The sequence below is a fragment of the Giraffa tippelskirchi genome, chromosome 6, assembly GCF_054371585.1.
Source record: "Giraffa tippelskirchi isolate mGirTip1 chromosome 6, T2T-mGirTip1v1.2.pri, whole genome shotgun sequence".
Taxonomy (NCBI): domain Eukaryota; kingdom Metazoa; phylum Chordata; class Mammalia; order Artiodactyla; family Giraffidae; genus Giraffa; species Giraffa tippelskirchi.
The window spans coordinates 47,849,877-47,872,301 of NC_137280.1; the positions used below are offsets into that span (position 1 = coordinate 47,849,877).

Genomic DNA, 22,425 nt, shown 5'->3' on the forward strand with positions numbered 1-22,425 from the left:
GTTATTGCGAAACAGGAGTGTCTCTCTAAGCCAAGATGATCATTTAATTTGGAGGGGTTTTTTGATGGAGAAAAGTGAGTCATTCTTTCCTGCTGGTATAGTAGGCTCTATTTATCACACCACTCAGAATTCTGAAAAGAAAAAATTTTAATCTGACGTATTTTGTGAAGTGTGATCTTAAAAAGATTTCTTAGTATATAAGAAAGTGTTTGCGTTTACCATATCAAGGGACATTCTCCTCTAGCTATTTAGCCAGTTAGGGAACAGTTACAGGCTCCAAGTTAACAAGTGGGACCTCAATAAAAATTTTATTACATAGCTGTCACATAATCTGCCTTGAGTTTCTGTGATTTGGATTATCCTTTGTCATAAATCGTGTGATTTTTGTTTTCGAGAGGCCTGTAAGTGGATTTTCACAATAGGATTTGCCATGGGCATTATCATGCAGTGAATTCTGACTTTGAATGTTTCTAAAAGGGTATAAAGAGGCAAAAGAAAATTAGCTGAACATGGAAATACATTAAATACAGAAGCAGTGTTCAGCCTCACTCTTAAGACAAATTCCTGTCAGATATAGCAAGTTAAGCAAATGATCCACTAAGGTGCTAGTGATAGAAGTTCACATTATTACAAACTATGCATCAAGAATTTTAAACATGTTTTTTCCTCTTGATTTCAACACTAGAAATGTATGCCAAGGGAATAATCTTATACAAATGTGAACATAGGAGTGAAGACATTCATGTTGGTCTTATTTATAATAGGAGCATGTATTAGGTTGTGGTGTTACTCACTGAAGTATCTGAGGGTAAACACCAGAATGTTTAAAACCTACCCTCAGATGTTCAGAATAGAATCAGGTCACACACCACACAATGCACGAGCATACATGCACACACACACATAGTACAAAATAGTAAAGCAGGTGAAATAAAACGTTAACAATGGCAAATCTGAGTAAAGAGGTATGTGATAAAGAATATTCCTTGTGCTATTTGGCTTTGCAACTTTTTGTGATCTCCAAACAAAAAGCTTTAAAAGTATGGTAATTAAATTATGCTTTACTAAGAATCAGGGGTTTATACTCAGAGTACAAATTTATTAACCAATATTAGATCAGGTCTGTGGTTGTTTATAAAGACGGGAGAGAGTTCAGACTTTGGGAGGACGTTTTGAAACTACCCTGTATTTGTGATTACAGAGGGTGGAGGGATTTTTATGACCGTGAATCCTCTTTGCTAGAAGTGTTTTCCCAAACACCTGGTGTGTTGTAAATCTGCAGGTCAGGGTCTAGTCTGTTGCAGATTCTGATCTGTTGAAGATCAGTTTGTTGCAGATTCTGCTTTAAAAGTTAAATCTTCCCTCAACTAATGGATGTTCCTACAGAAGCTTTCATTCTTAACTAGGTTTTGTTGTTGTTGTTTGGGGGGGGGTTGTTTGGTAGACTGTTCATGCTAGCTTCTTTGTGAACTTATCAGGTGTTATTATCTTGGTTCTATGGGACAAGAAAACAAAAAGTTTTCCCAGGTATCATCTCTCACTAAAGAAATTTTATGAAGCCTTCTTTTACCTCTGTTTGTGTTCTTATTACTTACCTTATAGTGCAAAAGACAATGTATATCATACATATTTGCATAGTTTGAGAAGGGGATTTTTCATGTAAGGAAGTCATTGTTGACATTATTTTAGGATGCTCAGAAACATTCCTTGGGGTACTGTTTTGTACTAATATTCTCTTCTCTGGGTGTTCGTGATTTAGTCGCCAAGTCGTGTCCAACTCTTGAGAAGACCCTATAGACTGTAGCCTGCCAGGCTCCTCTGTCCATGGCAAGAATACTGGAGTGGGTTACCATTTCCTTCTCCAGGGGATCTTCCTGACCCAGGAATCAAACCCAGATCTCCTGCATTGCAGGCAGATTCTTTACCAACTGAGCTACAAGGAAAGCCCTCCATTTTTGCCGTTTAGACAGAACTTATATATCAGTGGGAATTATATGATGTGTTGTTTTTATTAAGAAATTTGGAAGATCTTAACTTATTAAAGATACTGCTGAAATTTTCAGATGCTCACATTAGTCAGAAATTTTTATTCAGCCCAAAAAGAGATGTAAGATTGCTTACTGATTGAGAGCAGTTTCTGGTGATGCTATTTAAAAGTGTCATAACAACCCATGAGTATTCACAGTATGCTAATCACTAATTACTTGTTTAGATAGTAAAGAACTAACATTGATGCTTCTTACTTAACCTCTTTGTCCCTTGTCTGTTCCCCAAAGCTATACATGTAATCCTGTAATGATGTTGAAACCTGTAAGATTATTAGCAGATAAAGCAGTTCACTCTTCTAATCGTGTGATCATTTTATAATATACACCTTTTTTTTTTTTTAAAGGCTTGGTGCACTTTCTCAATAGGTCAATAAGCAGTTGATTAGTTTCTGGCAAATATTTCAACTTCGGTGTTAGCATTGACACTTCTTTGACAGCTACTGAAAAACTTTGACTTTCATCCCATTCTTAGAAGATCCCCAACCTTCAGACCTGCTCTGTCTAGGAATTACTTCCACTAAGGTCCAGATTTCTGGTCCTCTGGCATTTATAAACTGATTCTTGATGTCCCTCATTCAACTAATTTTAAACTGTATAGTCTCCTTACCTTATGTTGTGAAGACTGACGGTTTTGAAGCACCTGATAATAATGAGCAATATGTACAATAAGAAAAATTGGGAGGAAAAAGTAATGGAGGGAGAGAAAGAAGGCTGAGGAGAGAGAAATTGATTGATTAGAGAGAGCAAGAGAGTGGCAAAGATGTCAGGCTGGTGGCTGAGTGGTGTGAACTGAAAAGGGCCCCTGAGCCGGATCTCCCTAATGCAACTTCTTTGCTCCTGAGCATCACAGCACCTCACCAGGCTTTCAAGGAGCCTCCCTCCTGTCAGCTTCCTTCTTTTGAGTAACTTGGCTTTAGTGACCAGCTTTCTGTAGGCTTGGATTAAGAGCCCCAAATATTCCTGCAAATATTTTTCTATGTCCAATTGACCATACATCTGGTCTCTTGAAATATAGTATTTTCGACTCTTAAATTAGTTGGACTTATTGGGTTCCATATTGAATTTTTGTCAAAATTCATGTTTGTTCTAAATTTAATGCCCCTACATTTAATAAATTATTCTTTTAGTTACACATTCTCTTTAGCTTCTATAGTAACAAATTCTAATCTCTTTAAACATAAAAGAATTATTATAATTCTGCTCCACATGTGCACTTAGAAAATCTAAGATCTTCCTTCGAAAGATTCTGACATGATTATTAAATAGTAACCAAAGCTGTCAGCTTGACAGTTCCCCTCTTTTCATGGAGTTCACCAAAGCTCATTGACGTCATCCAGACTGGAAGCCCTGGTCTGTCTGCCAGCATTGGGCAAGATGTAATATAAGCAGTATGTTTCTTTCATGTCCACACAAATGCAGTTTTCCATTTTCTTTTAACTCCTGACACATGGTAATGTTCCATTCTATATAAATGTGTTTTGCCCATTGTCTTGAGCCTTTATGTTCACTTTAGCACTTTATTCTACCCCATACCAAGGGAACCTTTCAAGGTATTTACATCATAGCCTCAAAGGCTTTAGCCTTATTCATCTTTTTGTTTCTGGTTTTTGGCAGCCTATGGCTCATTTTTTGTTGTTCAGTTGCTCGGTTCTGTCCAACTCTGCGACCGCACGGACCGCAACATACCAGGCTTCCCTTCATTATCTCCCGGAGCTTGCTCAAACTCATGTCCACAGAGTCGATGATGCCATCCAACCATCTCATCCTCTGTCACCCCCTCCTCCTCCTACCCTCAGTCTTTCCCAGCATCAGGGTCTTTTACAGTGAGTCAGCTCTTTGCATCAGGTGGCCAAAGTATTAGAGCTCCAGCTTCAGCATCAGTCCTTCCAATGAACATTGAGGGTTGATTTCCTTTAGGATTGACTGGTTTGATGTCCTTGCAGTCCAAGGGACTCTCAAGAGTCTTCTCCAGCACCACAGTTTGAGAGCATCAGTTCTTTGGTGCTCAGTCTTCTTTATGGTTCATTACAAAGATTGAATATATTCTTGTTGTATCAAGTTGACTAAACTGTGTATCTTCTGCCAGTTAGACTTTATAAGGTCCCATTTGTATTTCTCTAAGTATGATCTGTGTTAGCCGCAAACCGAATTCAGGTGGGCCAGCAGCCTTACGTTGAATCAGATGTCTCATGTTGTCTTTATTGTGATGACCTACAGGGACAACAGACAGAACTCTCCTTCAGTTTTGCCTTAGAGCCTCATGTGCATTTGGGTTGGTTTTTATCTTCCTAACAGGGCCCTGTTAGACTTGGGTACTTTTTTGATACTTAGTGATATGAACAGAAAGAACATCTGTTTCTGTGTTTATTTTGAGCTTAAAAGCTTATGTCATACTGATTTTATTGTCTTGGATTATCTAAGTCTTTAGTATACAGTAACTCCCACGCAAACTCAGACCCTTTTTACTGCTTCTTCCCTTAAAGAGTGGAAGTTGTTGCATGGCATTTCCCTCAGCTATGACAAGGAAACCTGGCTTTGCTGCAGTCCATGGAGTTCCAAAGAGTCAGACACGACTTAATGACTAAACAACGACTTTGTTGTTGTTATATTGTTTTTCTTACTCTCTTTCATACTGTACTGCCTGGTCATTACTGTCCTATTTACAAGGAAATAGGAAATTTGAAATTACATTTGAAATTTGAAATCACAAATATAGCTTCTCCTATTATATTTCTTTTAACCTGTATTTTTTCAACCTGTTAAGATGGCTGTTCCATCATTTGTAATTAAACTGAGGTTCAGTTCTGTAACTTAAATAACATTCCTGATGTCACAAAACTAGTAGAAGTTTTGTGTTTTGAATCCCAGCAGACCTGGGATTCAAACCCAGGTGTGTGATTCCAGAGCTCATGTGTTTATTCGCCTTGCTGCACTGCCGCTCCGTATCAGTACAGGCTACTCCTTAAAGACCATCGCCCTCAGCACCTCGCTGCTTTTCCCCCTTTATCCATGCATGCTGAATGTAAAAATTCTTCCAAGAAAACTTGAATTTAGATAAGGAAAATTAAAGAGAGATTGGAACATAGAATGTCTTAATTTTTTTACTCAGTTATCATTCATTATGACCTTGCTTTAGTCTAGATTTAAAACCTTGCAGCACTGAATTTAAAAAAAAAAATTTTTTTTTTTTTAAGCAGTCTCCAAGGGGAACTCATGCTAACATGCATCTAAATGCTTGTCATAGTGTTAAGGTAGCAGATAATAGTGACTGCAGGGCGCCCTCTTGTGGACGATTAAAGCAGGTAGTGATCAAGTCTCAAAATCCAAAAGCTTTTTCTGTGAAAAATCTCTTTTGTCTAATAACTAAATGCCGGTGATGTCTCTGCCATACCATTTGTTTGACAGAGAAGAGGGTGTGTGAGAGGGCTGGGCATGGTACTGCTCAAGGTATGTCGACTTTCCAGCCCATCTGTTTCCTTAACCTATTGCCTAGATTTCTTTTTTCAGTCCGCTTTCTAGTATGAAGGAGAAAAGCAAGAGAAAAACACAGCTTCTAAATTTACTGCTATCCCACGTTTCATTGCTGGCTCCGAGAAGCCAAGGGTGGGTGACTGGGAGTAACTCCCATGATCATTAAGTGACAAGGCTCATTTAGTTTTGGTGAAGGTTGATTAGTTTGTTTGTGGTCACACAGTGAGGTAATATGATATTTTAAAAGAGAACCAGCAGCGCCAACAGTTCTTAATAGTAACTTGATTAAGTCACTGAGCCCTGTCGGCTTTCTAAGCTGGACTGGAATGTAGGTAACCATGTAAACTAGAACAAGCCTAGGACTTAAATAGTCCTAGCCTGGTGGAAGCTGGGCTTTAATAAAGACACCTTTAATCTGTTGTCTGTTATGCTGTGAAATAAATAATGGCATGTCTCATGTCACAAAATGAGTTCATGAAAATATTGGCAATAGGGTCAGATTTTATATAATATGGTGTGGGGTGAGCTTTTTTAGTAATTGGATGAAAGTGTTAGTTAAGTTCTCATGATCACTCTTCTTTTTAAAAAAAATATGTATTTATATATTTTTTTCTTCTTCTGCATTTGTTTTTGCCCACACTGCACATGTGGCATGCAGAATCTTAGTTCCCTGGCCAGGGATTGAACCCGTGACCCCTGCATTGGGAGCGTGCAGTCTTAGTCATTGGACCACCAGGGGAATCCCTGATCACTCTTTCTTGTCCGCAGTTCCCCATGTGTCCTCTTTTTTCCATTCCTAAATGATAACTGCTCATTCAACTTGATATCTTCTCCTTAGTGGCCTCTACTTGCTTGTTTCAACATAGAAACTTTATTCTTACTTATTATAGGGAATCAGTGCGTATCTGTGTGTGGAGGAAGGATAGGGTGGGTGAAACAAACCTGAAGAAACTAAAATTTTCCACCTTAAATGATCTCATCATGCTTCATCCTTGATTTATAGTTACTGATTCCCTTTGCTTCGATCATACTTTGGAAGCTATCCTCGGACAGTTCTAGAAATTTCTCTATCATTTTCTTTTAGGAAACCTGTTCTCCGTTGAACTGTGCTCCTGTGTGCTTGCTCTACTGCTGAGGGTTTGTTCTGAGGGAATCAGGATGGGTGCCAAGATTTAGTCACAAGAATGTTTAGTACAGAATTGCTGATAAGAAATGTGAAAGTTAGGAACAGCAAAAAGATTTAGTGAATTATGATGATTTTCATACTTTATATTTGGCTAGTAAAAATGATGGCACATGTAAATTCCATTTATTAACTTGAAGAGATATTCATGAATTTTTAAGTTAAAAAAACTGTGAACTGTGTGGGATAAAAGAGAAACTGTGTATATGTGTATATAAGAAACAATTTATTGAAAACTACCTTGAGGGCCAGACTATTGGTAGCTGTTGTTTCTGGGCTGCTAAGCCTTGCCGTGCAGCTTGTCCCCATTCTCAAACCCAGGTTGAGGAGAAGAGCAGGCTTAGGGCAGCTCCTCCCAGAAAGGACCAGGAAAAACATACCTCTTAAAAGAAAGTGACGGTGTGCCTCAAAATAACAGGGTAGGAAGCTCCAGGGGTTGATCTCTCCATCAAAACAACCACTTTAAAGGGGGGATGGGCAGAATTCACAGTTTCAGGACTCCAGGCGCTGGCTGGACACTGACGAGGGCTGCTTGCTGAGGGAGGGGCTGCTGCTCTTTGGGTTGGGCAGTGTAGCGGGCACAGACCCGTGATCGTCACTCACTCCTCGGCCCCTCGGCCTGTGGGAACACTGTTCCGGTCATGGCTTGCTGAAGCCAGGGTGGGCAGTGGGGATCTAGTCCTCCAAAAATTTGGAGTTGTGTCTTTAAGTCAGTCTGGCAGATTCTGAGGCATGGGCACTGATGTTTGCCTGGGTTTCATCCTTTTTCAGCTGCAGAGGCTTCGGCCAGCAGCATCTACCAGAAGAGTTACAGAATCGGTACTGCCCCCACCCCCTGGCCTTTGGATCCAGACATTTAAGAAAATCTGTGTTGGGTCACCAACTGACTTCAGTGATACTGTAATAGGATCTTCAGTGACCACACACAACAAGGAATGAGCAAAGTCAAATAGATATGCAAAGGCCAGTTTGGAAAAAATCACAAGACAGTTGGCTTCTGCCCACAGCAAGTAAAAATAAACAGTCCTGGAAGAGTGAGAGATGAGATTTCCAATTCCCCAAGTATAATTCGCACAATGTCCGGTTCTCTGAAAAACTATAGAACATAAAAGGAAATTTGAAACTATGACCCATACATATGACAAAAGAACGTCACAACAGCCACCCTGAGGAAGCCCACACATGGGAACTGCTAATCAAAGAGGTTAAATCAACTGTCTTTAATGCTCAGTGAGCTAAAGCAAACCTAGGCAGAGAATGAGAGGAAATCAGGAAGGCACTGTGTGAACAAAATCCAAATCTCAATACATAGGAATTATAAAAAAGAACCCAACAAGTTCTGGAGCTGATAGGTATGATAACTGAAACGAGAAATTCACTAGAGGGATTCAGCAGCAGATTTGAGTGAGCAGAAGAATAGATCAGCAAACTTGAAGATAAGCACATTGAAATAATCCAGGCTGAGAAGCAGAAAGGAAAAGGAATGAAGAAAAATGATCAGAGCGCAAGAAACCTGTTGAGGAATCCTCAGGTGTACCACATGTGACTCATAGGAGGCCCTGCAGGAAAAAGAAGAGAGAGGGCAGAAAAAACTGAATGGTGGAAAACTTCCCACAGCTGATGAAGACGTGGATATACACATCCAAGAAGCTCAGTGAACTCAAAGGAGGGTGAACATGTGGTACACATAGACAGTGGAGTGTTACTCAGCCATAAAAAACAACAAAACAATGCCATCTGCAGAGACATGGATAGACCTAGAGACTGTCATACAGAATGAAATAAGTCAGCAAGAGAAAAACAAATATCATATGTTATCACTTAAATGTGGAATCTAGAAAAATGGTACAGATGAATTTATTTGCAAAGCAGAAATAGAGACAGATGTAGAGAACAAAGTTATGGGTGGAAGGGTGGAAGTACGGGGATGGATTGGGAGTTTGGGATTGACGTGTGTGTGTGTGTGTGTATATATATACTGTGTATATAGGGCTTCCCTGGTGGCTCAGTAAAGAATCTGCCTGCAATGTGGGAGACCCAGGTTCATTTCCTGGGTCGGGGAGATCCCTTGGAGAAGGGAGTGGCACCCCTCTCCATTATTCTTGCCCGGAGAATTCCATGGACAGAGGAGCCTAGTGGGCTACAGTCCATGAGGTTGCCAAGAGTCAGACACAACTGAGTAACTAACACACTGTGTATAAAATAGGTAACTAATGAAAACCTACTGTATAGGTCAGGGAACTCTACTCAATATTCTGTGGTGACCTAAATGGGAAGGAAATCTAAAAAAGAGGGGATATATGTGTATATATAACTGATTCACTTTGCAGTACAGCAGAAACGAAACACAACATTGTAAAGCAACTATAATCAGATAAAAATAGGAAAACAAAACAAAAAGCCAAATTGTTGAAACCCAAAGGCAAAGATAACTGGGGAAGCCATGGTGAAAGGACCTGAATATTTACATATTTAATTCCAGAGGTGAACTAAAATGAAAATGGGGGTTGGGATGAAAAGGGAGGGAAAGCACTCTGACAACTGACAGACACTGGAAGAGGAAAAGGGAAAGAAGAGGGGATAGAGAATGTAATAACACAGCATTAAACGGTGACATCTAAGGTAGCAGACAAAACAAGTCGTAGAAACATAAGGATACTTAGGAAAACAGAGGTATTTTTTTAATTTGTGGAGTTGTAGCAATGTCCTTCAGTAGAGAATTGGATAAATAGATTATGGTCCATCCATATGGTGGAATACTTTACAGCCTCAGAATGAGGACGGTCTCTGTGTACTGATAGGGAAAGAGCTCTAAGGAAAATTTAAAGACAAAGGGCAGAACAGGAGTATGACATGCTACCATTTATGTAAAAGAAGTAGAAACACAGTATATAACAGTGTTTCCATATGTTTGATCCAGAAACTCAGGAAGCATATCCACAAAACTTTTCAGATAAAAGATGATTATTTTAGGAGAGAGTCTGGCAGTTGATTGGATCGGGAATGGGGTATGGGTAAGGTTTTATCGCTGTATTCTTTTCTCCCTCCCTTTCCCTCCTTGATTTTTATTTTTAAAACGCAAGTGCAGTACATTTGAAAAAAAAAAATACCACTCCTTCTCCCAATCTGGTCCTATATTAAGTCTCAGGCAAAATTTTGAGGTAGTTTGCACTGCCATCTCTGCAAAGCATCATGGAATCTTCTGTTCTTTCTAGAATGTAATCTTAGGTATAGGCTCCTTGCCCACTAGGTGAAGAAAATTCCTTTCACTGGATGATTTGCCATTTCATTTGGACAGCTCTCCGGTCTTTCTTAGATTGTATGTGAAATAATCAGTAATTGTTAGAGCTGGTTCTGTGATTAAGTGAAGGTCTTGTTTCTTCAGTTCAGTTCAGTTCAGTCACTCAGTTGTGTCCGACTCTTTGCGACCCCATGAATTGCAGCATGCCAGGCCTCCCTGTCCATCACCAACTCCCAGAGTCTACCCAAACCCATGTCCATCGAGTTGGTGATGCCATCCAACCATTTCATCCTCTGTCGTCCCCTTCTCCTCCCACCCCCAATCCTACCCAGCATTAGGGTGTTTTCCAATGAGTCAACCCTTCGCATGAGGTGGCCAAAGTATTGGAGTTTCAGCTTCAACATCAGACCTTCCAATGAACACCCAGGATTGATCTCTTTTAGGATGGATTGATTGGATCTCCTTGCAGTCCAAGGGACTCTCAAGAGTCTTCTCCAAGACCACAGTTCAAAAGCATCAATTCTTCGGCACTCAGCTTTCTTCACCGTCCAACTCTCACATCCATACATGACCACTGGAAAAACCATAGCCTTGACTAGATGGACTTTCGTTGGCAAAGTAATGTCTCTGCTTTTAAATATGCTATCTAGGTTGGCCATAACCTTCCTTCCAAGGAGTAAGCGTACTTTAATTTCATGGCTGCAGTCACAATCAGCAGTGATTCTGGAGCCCAAAAAATAAAGTCTGACACTGTTTCCACTGTTTCCCCATCTATTTGCCATGAAGTGATGGGACCAGATGCCATGATCTTAGTTTTCTGACTGTTGAGCTTTAAGCCAACCTTTTCACTCTCCTCCTTCACCTTCATCAAGAGGCTCTTCAGTTCTTCTTCACTTTCTGCCATAAGGGTGGTGTCATCCGCATATCTGAGGTTATTGATATTTCTCCCAGCAATCTTGATTCCAGCTTGTGTTTCTTCCAGCCTAGCGTTTCTCATGATGTACTCTGCATATAACTTAAATAAGCAGGGTGACAATATACAGCCTTGACGTACTCGTTTTCCTATTTGGAACCAGTCTGTTGTTCCATGTCCAGTTCTAACTGTTGCTTCCTGACCTGCACACAGGTTTCTCAAGAGACAGGTCAGATGATCTGGTATTCCCATCTCTTTCAGAATTTTCCACAGTTTATTGCGATCCACACAGTCAAAGGCTTTGGCATAGTCAATAAAGCAGAAATAGATGTTTTTCTGGAACTCTCTTGCTTTTTCGATGATCCAGCAGATATTGGCAATTTGATCTCTGGTTCCTCTGCCTTTGCTAAAACCAGCTTGAACATCTGGAAGTTCACGGTTCACGTATTGCTGAAGCCTGGCTTGGAGAATTTTGAGCATTACTTGACTAGCATATGAGATGAGTGCAATTGTGTGGTAGTTTGAGCATTCTTTAGCATTGCCTTTCTTTGGGATTGGAACGAAAACTGACCTTTTCCAGTCCTGTGGCCACTGCTGAGTTTTCCAAATTTGCTGGCATATCAAGTGCAGCACTTTCACAGCATCACCTTTGAGGATTTGAAATAGCTCAACTGGAATTCCATCACCTCCACTAGCTTTGTTCGTAGTGATGCTTCCTAAGGCCCACTTGACTTCACATTCCAGGATGTCTGGCTCTAGGTGAGTGATCACACCATCATGATTATCTGGGTCGTGAAGATCTTTTTTCTGTACAGTTCTTCTGTGTATTCTTGCCACCTCTTCTTAATGTCTTCTGCTTCTGTTAGGTCCATACCATTTCTGTCCTTTATCGAGCCTATCTTTGCATGAAATGTTCCTTTGGTATCTCTAATTTTCTTGAAGAGATCTCTAGTCTTTCCCAATCTGTTGTTTTCCTCTATTTGTTTGCACTGATCGCTGAGGAAGGCTTTCTTATCTCTCCTTGCTATTCTTTGAAACTCTGCATTCAGATGGGAATATCTTTCCTTTTCTCCTTTGCTTTTCGCTTCTCTTCTCTTGCCAGCTATCTGTAAGGCTTCCTCAGACAGCCATTTTGCTTTTTTGCATTTCTTTTCCATGGGGATTTTCTTGATCCCTGTGTCTTGTACAATGTCACGAACCTCTGTCCATAGTTCATCAGGCACTCTGTCTATCAAGTCTAGTCCCTTAAATCTATTTGTCACTTCCACTGTATACTCATAAGGGATTTGATCTAGGTCATACCTGAATGGTCTAGTGGTTTTCCCTACTTTCTTCAATTTAAGTCTGAATTTGGCAATAAGCAGTTCATGATCTGAGCCACAGTCTGCTCCTGGTCTTGTTTTTGCCGACTGTATAGAGCTTCTCCATCTTTGGCTGCAAAGAATATAATCAATCTGATTTCGGTGTTGACCATCTGGTGATGTCCACGTGTAGAATCTTCTCTTGTGTTGTTGGAAGAGGGTGTTTGCTATTATCAGTGCATTCTCATGGCAAAACTCTATTAGCCTTTGCCCTGCTTCATTCTGTACTCCAAGGCCAAACTTGCCTGTTACGCCAGGTGTTTCTTGACTTCCTACTTTTGCATTCCAGTCCCCTATAATGAAAAGGACATCTTTTTTGGGTGTTAGTTCTAGAAGGTCTTGTAGGTCTTCACAGAACCATTCAACTTCAGCTTCTTCGGCGTTACTGGTCGGGGCATAGACTTGGATTACCATGATATTGAATGGTTTGCCTTGCAAACGAACAGAGATCATTCTATCATTTTTGAGATTGCATCCAAGTACTGCATTTTGGACTCTCTTGTTGACCATGATGGCTACTCCATTTCTTCTAAGGGATTCTTGCCCACAGTAGTAGATATAATGGTCATCTGAGTTAAATTCGCCCATTCCAGTCCATCTTAGTTCGCTGATTCCTAGAATGTCGATGTTCACTCTTGCCATCTCCTGTTTGACCAGTTCCAATTTGCCTTGATTCATGGACCTAACATTCCAGGTTCCTATGCAATATTGCTCTTTACAGCATCGGACTTTGCGTCTATCACCAGTCACATCCGCAGTTGGGTATCGTTTTTGCTTTGGCTCCATCCCATCATTCTTTCTGGAGTTATTTCTCCACTGATCTCCATTAGCATATTGGGCACCTACTGACCTGGGGAGTTCATCTTTCAGTGTCCTATCTTTTTGCTTTTTCATACTGTTCATGGGGTTCTCAAGGCAAGAATACTGAAGTGGTTTCTTACCCTGTTGTAAATGTTACTTGTGGGCCTAGTCTTGCTGGAAGGCATTGGGCTCCTATGACGAGTGAGCTTTTCCCCTTGAGCTAGTATCTAATATTCATGCTCAATATGGTCAAAACAGAATTCTTGATAATGAGTCCCAACTTTAGGCCTCTGTAGGAAAAAAAGGACATGAATTATGGTTAGTTTTTTTTTTTTTTTTTAAGGGAAGTGAGACATCAAGAAGTTGTGACTTGTGAGAAGTCACCTAGAAAATAGGAGTAAAGGCAGGGAGAGGTCCAGCCATCGTCTCATGGGCAGAGCCCTGACTCCTGGACGGTGCCAGCTGTCTTCACATTGATTGTGCAAATCCTAGGTGATGGACAGGGAGGCCTGGCAGGCTGCAGTTCATGGGGTCGCAAAGAGTCGGACATGACTGAGCAACTGAACTGAACTGAGCGTGTTGCACACACTTAGCACAGTGTGGATTGAACCCTTCAAAGGAGGCTCATTCAATTTTTGGACCTTATGTAATTGTCCTCCCAAAGGGACTCTCAGGTTTACTTCAAGGATGGGTTAGTTTGGATATATAATTTGGGAGCAGTGATCCTTCTATCACTGTCTTGGTGCAAAGTGATTGCCAGTGATGAAACTGTTAACCTTCTCTGTGTGATTTAAGATGCTCAACCGAAGGGAATGCTCATGAAGTCGTGCTTATGACCTTGAACTCTTTTAGATTACTTTTGCATAATCAATAGAATATGTGTCTTCTGCAGCATTTTGTAGAAGCTTTCTTAAATGTATTGGCTCTAATGTGTTAATTATACTGCATTTCTACTTTGGTTTCTAGGGTTGTATTTGTAAAATGGGGATGATTATCTTTGCCATCTTCACAGGATTGTTGTAATTACTAAACGGGATCGCAGATGTGAACGTACTCTTGTAAAACTGTTAAGTGCCTTGTAAATACAGAGATGGCAGTACTAGTATTAATTAGATCTCATCTGGTCCCCATGGTTTGTGTCATTCCACTCAGTCCCTTCCAGGTCCAGTCTTTTCTAGGAAGAACATTAGAAAGGTCACATTAAATACTTGTATTTCTGTATGTTAGCTTTTCCCCTTATGTCCTTCTTTTTGTACATACAGTCATCTAAATAAGGACAATTTTGAATGATGGTGTATGCAGAATTTTATCATAAACCGTCAATAAACCATATGGTAAAAAAATAAACCATGTGGTAGATTTGAAGTAAGAAATTTGTGAGTAATACTGTGGACACAGGATTTGTAAGCAGATCTGTGTTTTAAAATCTAGTTGTCACCCTGTATTGGCTGTGTGACCTTATATATAATCTCTTGCAGATTCAGTATTTTCATGTATAAAGTGGAAGATAATAATAGTCATTTTTTGATACTGTAGAGGGCTAAATGAGATCCTTTTTTTTTAAGCACATAGAACATTTTCTGAACTAACCTCATTCCTCAAGCATACTACTTCTAGTTCAAACATAATCACTTGATATTTAATAGTGTTTCCATTTTGGTTCCAGTCCTTTTTATGTGAGTCATGTTGATAAAGATCAAAAGGTAATTCCACAATTGTTCTAGATACTCTTTATTTTAGATCCACTGGGATGAAAAATGAAAAAAACCACATAATTGTGTGTTGTTCCTGGCTTATATGAGTATATGGGAACCTCAGAACTCATCAGTTATTTCACAAACAGTATGCACTTATTCAAGGAAGGCACAGCAGCCCACTCCAGTATTCTTGCCTGGAGAACCCCATGGACAGAGGAGCTTGGTGGGCTACAGTCCGTAGGGTCGCAAAGAGTTGGACACGATTGAAGCAACCTAGCACATGCACACACATGCAGTTATTCATTCATTCATTCAGTATATGTTATGCATACCTACATGGCACTATTATTAAGCTTTGAAATACAAAGATGAAAAAGTAGTTTGTGCCTGTATTAGAGGTCATCATTTGTTGAAGGAGACAGAGAAATAAGTAATTTTGTACAGTATCAGAAATAGTCTGAATGGTGTCTGCCCAGGTAGCCTTGAGAACCCAGAGGAGGTGCCCTCATCTCTCCTTGGTGGGGAATGTGCATGTAGGTGTCCAGGTGTGCTTCCCAGGGAAGATGTCACCCGAGTCAAGTCTAGAGAGAGCCAGCACCTGCAAAATGAGGCCTTTTCATCAAGGATAAGGAGATAGAGTTTACTTTGAAATGCTGATAGACCAATGAATACTTTTATTTAGAGCAAATGAACAGGTTTGGAACTTGGAATAATTAAGAGGCACACCTACCTCTTAAGCAGCGGCATCAACATCAATTTTATCACCATCTTCACTGGCACCATTTCTTTGAAACCTATTATATATCTGACCTGTGTATATATTATCTCATTTAATCCAACACTGTTTGCATTAGATATCATTGCCATTAGTTTATAGATGAGAAAACACTGGGTAATAGATGTTGATAGAAGAGTTAGTGATGGGACACACACTAGAGAATGTGTTTGATTGCCTGTCACTTGACCTTTGGAGAGTTAATGGAAGTTAAGATGAGAGATGCTGACTTGTTGATTCTTAGCCTTCATTTTCATGCTTTATATTGTGAATATTTCACTGAATTTTAGTTAGTTTCTAGAATTTGAAGACTTCATTCCCTACAAGATAGCTTTTAACCAAAGTCTGTTATTTCGTCTGGTGCCCCAGAAACTTTGGTTCCTTCTCACACTGCAGGGAAACATGACGGTTAGACTCATGGAAAGAAGACATGTCAGTATCCAAACTACGTTATTCTCCATTCTATCTCCTTTTCCTCTAAATAAAGTTATCATAAAGAAATTTGAAATGATACCTCGTTAGAATTTGAGATGCTTGAGTTCTAAGTCTCATGTGTAACTGAGGACCTGGTTTCTCAATGTGAGGGATAATTTGAAACTAGGTTTTGTCTTCCAGCTCCGTAGTGTTTGTATAGTGTATTGAAGCAATAGAGTGAGAGGGGATCATTCTTGGAAGTTTAAAAAAAGAAAAAACTGATGATTAATCCAATCACACTCCTCATTATGTTGCTAAATGCTGATAAAATTGCCATTTACCCCTTCATTCTTAGCTGTTTAATTGAAAATCAAAGTACCTCTTCTTTCCTAGAAATGTGGCAAGACAGTTGATCAATTTTAAGAAATATTTGTACCTAACTAGAAGGGGCTCTTAATAGGTTGTGTGCAGTTTTGACTTACTCTACTCACCTTTTTACTCCTTTCATTTCAGCTCAATCTGAAATTGAAGTTTCTGTGTCTGCAAGGAATATCAGAAGGTTACTAAGTTTCCAGCGGTATCTTAGATCTTCACGCTTTTTTCGTGGTACTACTGTTTCAAATTCTCTAAACATTTTAGACGATGATTATAATGGACAAGCCAAGGTGTGTATAGCTTTTTTCAAGAAAACATGGATTCTTACATAAGTTTAATGAAACCTTGTTTCTCCCATATGATACTGATTTTATATAGCCTTTTTTGGTATGTGAAATCAGTTGAACTCAATTTTTATTATAGGTTATTCCTTTAGAGCAGCTATTCATCTTATGATTAGGTATTACAGAGCAAGGAACTAAAATAAAGAAAATGTTTTTGTGTATTATGGCATTATAACATTTATTATAACAGCAAATAGATCAATGGAACATTAAACTGTAAGGTCACAAGGATCCTAATGCTGGAAAGAATATTATGGATTATCTGATGTAATTTCTCTATACTGTAGTTAAGAAGGGACTTGGCTGAGCTCTTCCAGTTGTTTAAAAGTTAACTCAGCACAGGAAGTCTCATGACTTTGTCACACTGTTTATAATCTCTTGTATGAGTGAGAGATTTGGGAGATTTAAATGTTTTTTTAAACTCAGTGATTGCGAGCATTGTTTTCTTTATATAGTTTAAAAGGAATATCTTAATGAAGGTGGAAATTGGCTGAGGTTGTAATAAGCTTACATTTCTAACATTTGTAAAAGTATTCTTTGACTTGACACTTAGGGTTAGAGATGTTGTAGGTTTGTGTAGATGGGGCCAGGGTACCCAGTCTATGATTACATTAAAGTGAAACATTTGCTTCCCTGTTTGATAAAACAAATCAATAGAAAAGCACTCATGCTTTCTTTAAATTTAAAAAAGTTCACAAGTTCTGCTTTTTCAAATGAGAATATTGGTCTGTGTGTCATTGGTTGTTAGGACTATTATCATCTCTACCGGTAATACCTAGTATTGCTTATGCTGATTCAGCCATATATATATGTATATGACAGTGAACTTTTGGGTGCAAAATACAAATTTTTTCTTGAAAATAAAGTCCACAAAATTTTCGGGTTACAAAGACATGGTGTAAAAATATGTTTGATTTTTAGGGTTGTTGTGGGGCTTATTTGCTTGGCTGAAATAACCATCAACCTAAAAATTACGTAGTAAATGCTATGGACTATTTTATTAGGATATTTAAGGAATATTAACAAATAAATTGGGACTGTGTTTTAAGAAGACAAATAACAAATAATTTAAGTGTAGTATATACTACAGGTGTCTGGTACCTGGATTCCAGAATCCAATCACCTGACTTAAGACTCAGCTCTGTGACTCTCTCACTGAGCAAGTTAATGACTTTTTCCCTCTTTCCCCATCTATAAATGAGGGTTGAAAACAATGCCTACATGATAGTGTTGGTGTGAATAGTAAGAATGTGTCAAAACTAAAGCATTTTTAATAGTACCTGGAATGTAGCAAGTATTCAACTATTGAAACTTTTATTAGATTTTTAAAATCTGGCTTCTAGACCATGCAGTGTGTGAACTACACTTCTGTGATGGGTATTAGAATTCTTGACAGTTCATGGGAACATAAGAATAAGTCAAAAGGAACACCAGCCTTACTTATACATTTATACATTGAGAAAACGTTAATTGTTTTTCAAATGGAGTTTATCCCTTTGGACATATTTTGGAGTTGTTTGGAAAGGTCATGATTAAGGAGAGTGATAATTAGCATTTCTTAAGTGGACCACTTTCTGTTTTTGTTAGCTTCCTTATGGACTATCTACAAAAGACAGAGAAAGTTACTGAGATTAAATTACAGTAGGAATGTTTGGTTTTCATTTCAGTGTATGCTGGAAAAAGTTGGAAATTGGAATTTTGATATCTTTCTATTTGATAGACTAACAAATGGTAAGTGAAGACTTTGACTTACTCTAATGTATTCTCAGGATTGCTGCATTGACGGGATTGCCGCCGCTTTCATTGAGTGTAGGCGCCCTCTGCTGGCTGAGGGAGCATCATTTTGTTGCTTCTTCAGTGACCCATCTGTAAGCCTAGAGCATCCACCTAAATTTTACGTTTTGATTATCACTCTTAGTAGTAATCAAAGGTAATCACTGTCATCATCACTTGGGTATTTCTAATTAAACCTACTTCTGTTAATAAGAGGCTTCCCAGCTGGTTCAGTTGGTAAAGAATTCACTTGCCGATGCAAGAGACATGGTTTCGATCCCTGAATCAGGAAGATTCCCTGGAGGAGGGCATGGCAACCCACTCCATCATTCTTGCCTAGAGAATCCCATGGACACAGGAGCCTGGCGGGCTACAGTCCACGGGGCTGCAGAGAGTCAGACATGACTGAGCACGCACTTCTATTCTTCTTTTCTCTTGCTATTAATAACCCAACGTGAACATTACTATCTCATGGTTCTTGATGTTTCCTCTTTGGGTTTTTTTGTGCTGTAGCCATGTACAATGACATCCTCCCATCTTGTATGCCAGTTTTGATAGCCCGGGATGTGTGGTAAATTGACGCCCTTTTGAGAGATGGCTTTTCTTCTTGCTCTGGTTCTCAGGCTCTCCTTTCTCTGCACACTTGGGAGAGATGGCGTGTTATGATCAGCAAAGCGGGTCCTTCTGACACTGCTTCTCCCTGGCGGGGTGGGGTGGGGGAGAGCTTGGAGCTAATCACTATCTATGGAAAGTATGAGTACGTTGGGAAAAAAAAAAGTGATTCTGACTTGTTTACCTCTTTCTGAGTTTTGTTTTGCTTTGGCAGAAAGTGAAAAAAGTGTTAGCCACTCAGTCATGTCTGACTCTTTGCAACCCCATGGACTGTAGCCCGCCAGGCTCCTCTGTCCAAGGGATTCTCCAGGCCAGAATACTATGATGGGTAGCTATGCCCTTCTCCAGGGAATCTTCCCAACCCAGGGATTGAACCCAGGTCTCCTGCATTGCAGGCAGATTCTTTACCAACTGAGCCAAGTTTCATTTTTCTTTATTATCTTTCGGCATAGGAACAAAATTCCCTTTGGGAATCATTTTTCATTTAGTGTAAGATTTTTGACGTAAAAAATTGGTGGTACCTATATAGTCCAACTAGACTTTGTCCCTTTTGCCTTTTAAATAAATGAAGCAGAGTGGGAAGTTCACTGAGAGGAACTTTTACTGTTGCTGCTGCTGCTGCTAAGTCGATTCAGTTGTGTCCGACTCTGTGCGAACCCGTAGATGGCAGCCCACCAGGCTCCGCCGTCCCTGGGATTCTCCAGGCAAGAACACTGGAGTGGGTTGCCATTTCCTTCTCCAGTGCATGAAAGTGAAAAGTGAAAGTGGAGTTGCTCAGCCGTGTCCGACTCTTTACGACCCCGTGGACTGTAGCCTACCAGGCTCCTCCTACCATGGGATTTTCCAGGCAAGAGTACTGGAGTGGGGTGCCATTGCCTTCTCCTTCTCACTGTTGAGAATGAAATAAATATGTGGCTCCTGCTATATTTTGAAACTACCTCCCCCCCCCAATTTTACTTTGGAATAAAGTTCCTTTTTACAAGGAAGCCAAATATGGAAGCCAGACTATAGTCATCTTGAGAATAGCATGGGTCCAACTCAACGGACATGAGTTTGAGGAAACTCCGGGAGATGACGAAGGACAGGGAAGCCTGGCGTGCTGCAGTCCAAGAGGTCACAAAGAGTCAGACACGACTTAGTGACTGAACAATAATGAAGGAGCTTTGTCGTATCACATCATCGTTCCCTCCGAGCTGTGTGGGCCAGGCATAGTGAGGACAACTTTGTGATCACGTTCTAGTTGTCTGTGTCTGTCGACAGAAAGTAAACTAGACCATCCCAGGCACAAGTGTGAGGACAGTAAAGGTCACCTCAGCGGTGGAACCTCCCCACTTCCCCGCCTTCTGTTTTTCTTCTCTCTCTTCCTGTTCTTTCTCTCTCTGCCCTCTGGTGACCAGCGTCTCTTCCCCTCCCTGACCCCACTCTGGCCTGTCCTCATACAAAGGGCTCTAATCACATTTACACAGCTGTCCCTCCATGCAGTCGTCCCTCTTTGAAAATATAGGTGCTTCAGCTTCTTCCAGATCTGGGAAACTCCCCTTGCATAACGCAAGGCAAATATTCCTTTAGTCCTTATCTCAGGATAAATATAGATAATACAGTGCCGCCCTTAACACCTTCAAGGTCTAACCTCACATAACACTTAACAGCTCATAACCTATTCTTAGTTCCCTGGACACTTTGTCACTCACGGAAATAGTTGATTGTTTTTCTCTAGATTTTATTTTTAAAGAGAACGTATCCTGCCAGCCAGGGGGTGTGGCGATGGAAATGGAATGAGGGTGGCAGTGTAAGATGGGCAGAAGTTCTAGCCACTGGTCCACGTGAGTGAACTTAGGTAGCACTTGGCTTGCCTGTAGGCTTCCCTGGTGGCTCAGATGGTAAAGAATCTACCTGCAGTGCAGGAGACGCAGGTTCAATCCCTGGGTTGGGAAGATCCCCTGGAGAAGGGAAAGGCATCCCACTCCAGCATTCTTGCCTGGAGAATGCAATGGACAGAAGAGCCTGGTGGGCTCCAGTCCACGGGGTCACATAGAGTCAGACACGACTGAACAGCTAACACCAGCTCTTCTTTAATCATCATACCTCTTTTTTTGTGGGGAAGGCGGCCACATGATTTCTTAGAGTTGTTAGGGGTTAGCTACCGTGTTAACCACCCGTGGTTAGCTACCCACTTGTTGTTTTACAGATGGTGACCTATTAATACATATTCAGTTCACTACAGTCACCCAGAAGTTAAGGAATTCTATACAGGAAGAGATATTATTGGGAAACAAGTGGGCAGAAGAAAGTTCTATTTAACTTGCATTATTTAATGGGATCTGCTTTCCTTTCAAAGCTGCTCAGCCTGGAATGAATCCTGGATGATACATGTACTTGATATCTGAGTGTATAGTTTTCACTTCTTGCTCATGGGCTGGTGTGCCCTGTGTTTCTTCTTGTGGTGATTTTTCAAATGATACTGTGAGGAGGGCAGGGAAGAAGCACAGCTCTGATTCCCACCAAGACAAATGACTCCTGGCTTGTCCACTGCAACGTGAAAAGTAGTTATTTTCTGGTAGGATATATTTGGGCTTCCCTGGTGGCTCAGATGATAAAGAATCTGCCAGCAACACAGGAGACCCAGGTTGGATCCCTGTGTCAGTAAGATCCCCTGGAGAAGGGCATGCCAGCCCACTCTGTTCTTACCTGCAGACTCCCATGGACACAGGTGAGCTACAGTCCAGTGGGTGGCAAAGAGTCCGACATGACTGAGCGACTAACACACACACACACACACACACACACACACACACACACACACACACGCACACACACACATACATAGAATATATTAGATGTTGCTTTTGCAGGAATGAGTTAAGTTACATGAGATACCAAGATAGGGCTTGTCACCCCTGAAGGTCACCTGACACATGAGGGCCCTCATTGCTAGGCCTGTGTTGTTGCCATAGCCCAGTCCTTACATGTAGAGTCCCATCCTGAAACCTGTTGAGAGCCATAACACCTTAGGCAGGCCTGTCCTTTGGTATGTCTTTATATAGGGTAACTTTTCTCTAAGTTGTAAATTTTCTTTTCCAAGAAAGCGTTTGTTTCCATTTTCATATAAAATAATTTCTTCAGTGCCTATTTCTTGTTGTAACATATCAACTAAGCATCACTTGCTTTGAAATAATACATTTCATTGACTTGTGTTCTTACTGGTATTAAGTCATTTGGAATCTTATGAACTGAAAATGAGAAAAAATGTTGCATGCAGTTTTTCATTCTAGTATGAGTGGTGCAGTTTGACAGCTTGGTTCTTGTCAGATTCCTCTGAGGTTCTTGGAGGGAAGACTTTAGCATGCTTTTCTTACTGCCATTTGCCTGAATTCCAGATGAGGGTGTTTTACCATTGGATTGCAGCTTCCTTAAAAC

At 40.3% G+C, this 22,425-nt stretch overlaps 1 protein-coding gene across 16 annotated transcripts in view; it reads left to right on the top strand.

The window, feature by feature from the left end:
* PDE7A (phosphodiesterase 7A) overlaps positions 1-22,425 on the top strand; it is a 600,339-nt gene that overhangs the window by 553,819 nt on the left and 24,095 nt on the right. For all 16 annotated transcript variants that reach the window (XR_014057317.1, XR_014057318.1, XM_081503289.1 and 13 more), the window contains 2 exons: positions 16,418-16,569; positions 18,291-18,354. Coding sequence is in view for 14 of the 16 variants with exons in the window: in XM_081503289.1 (XP_081359415.1) it covers positions 16,418-16,569; positions 18,291-18,354 (216 nt within the window). In the remaining 2 variants the exon portion in view is untranslated. The remainder of the gene's footprint in view (positions 1-16,417; positions 16,570-18,290; positions 18,355-22,425) is intronic.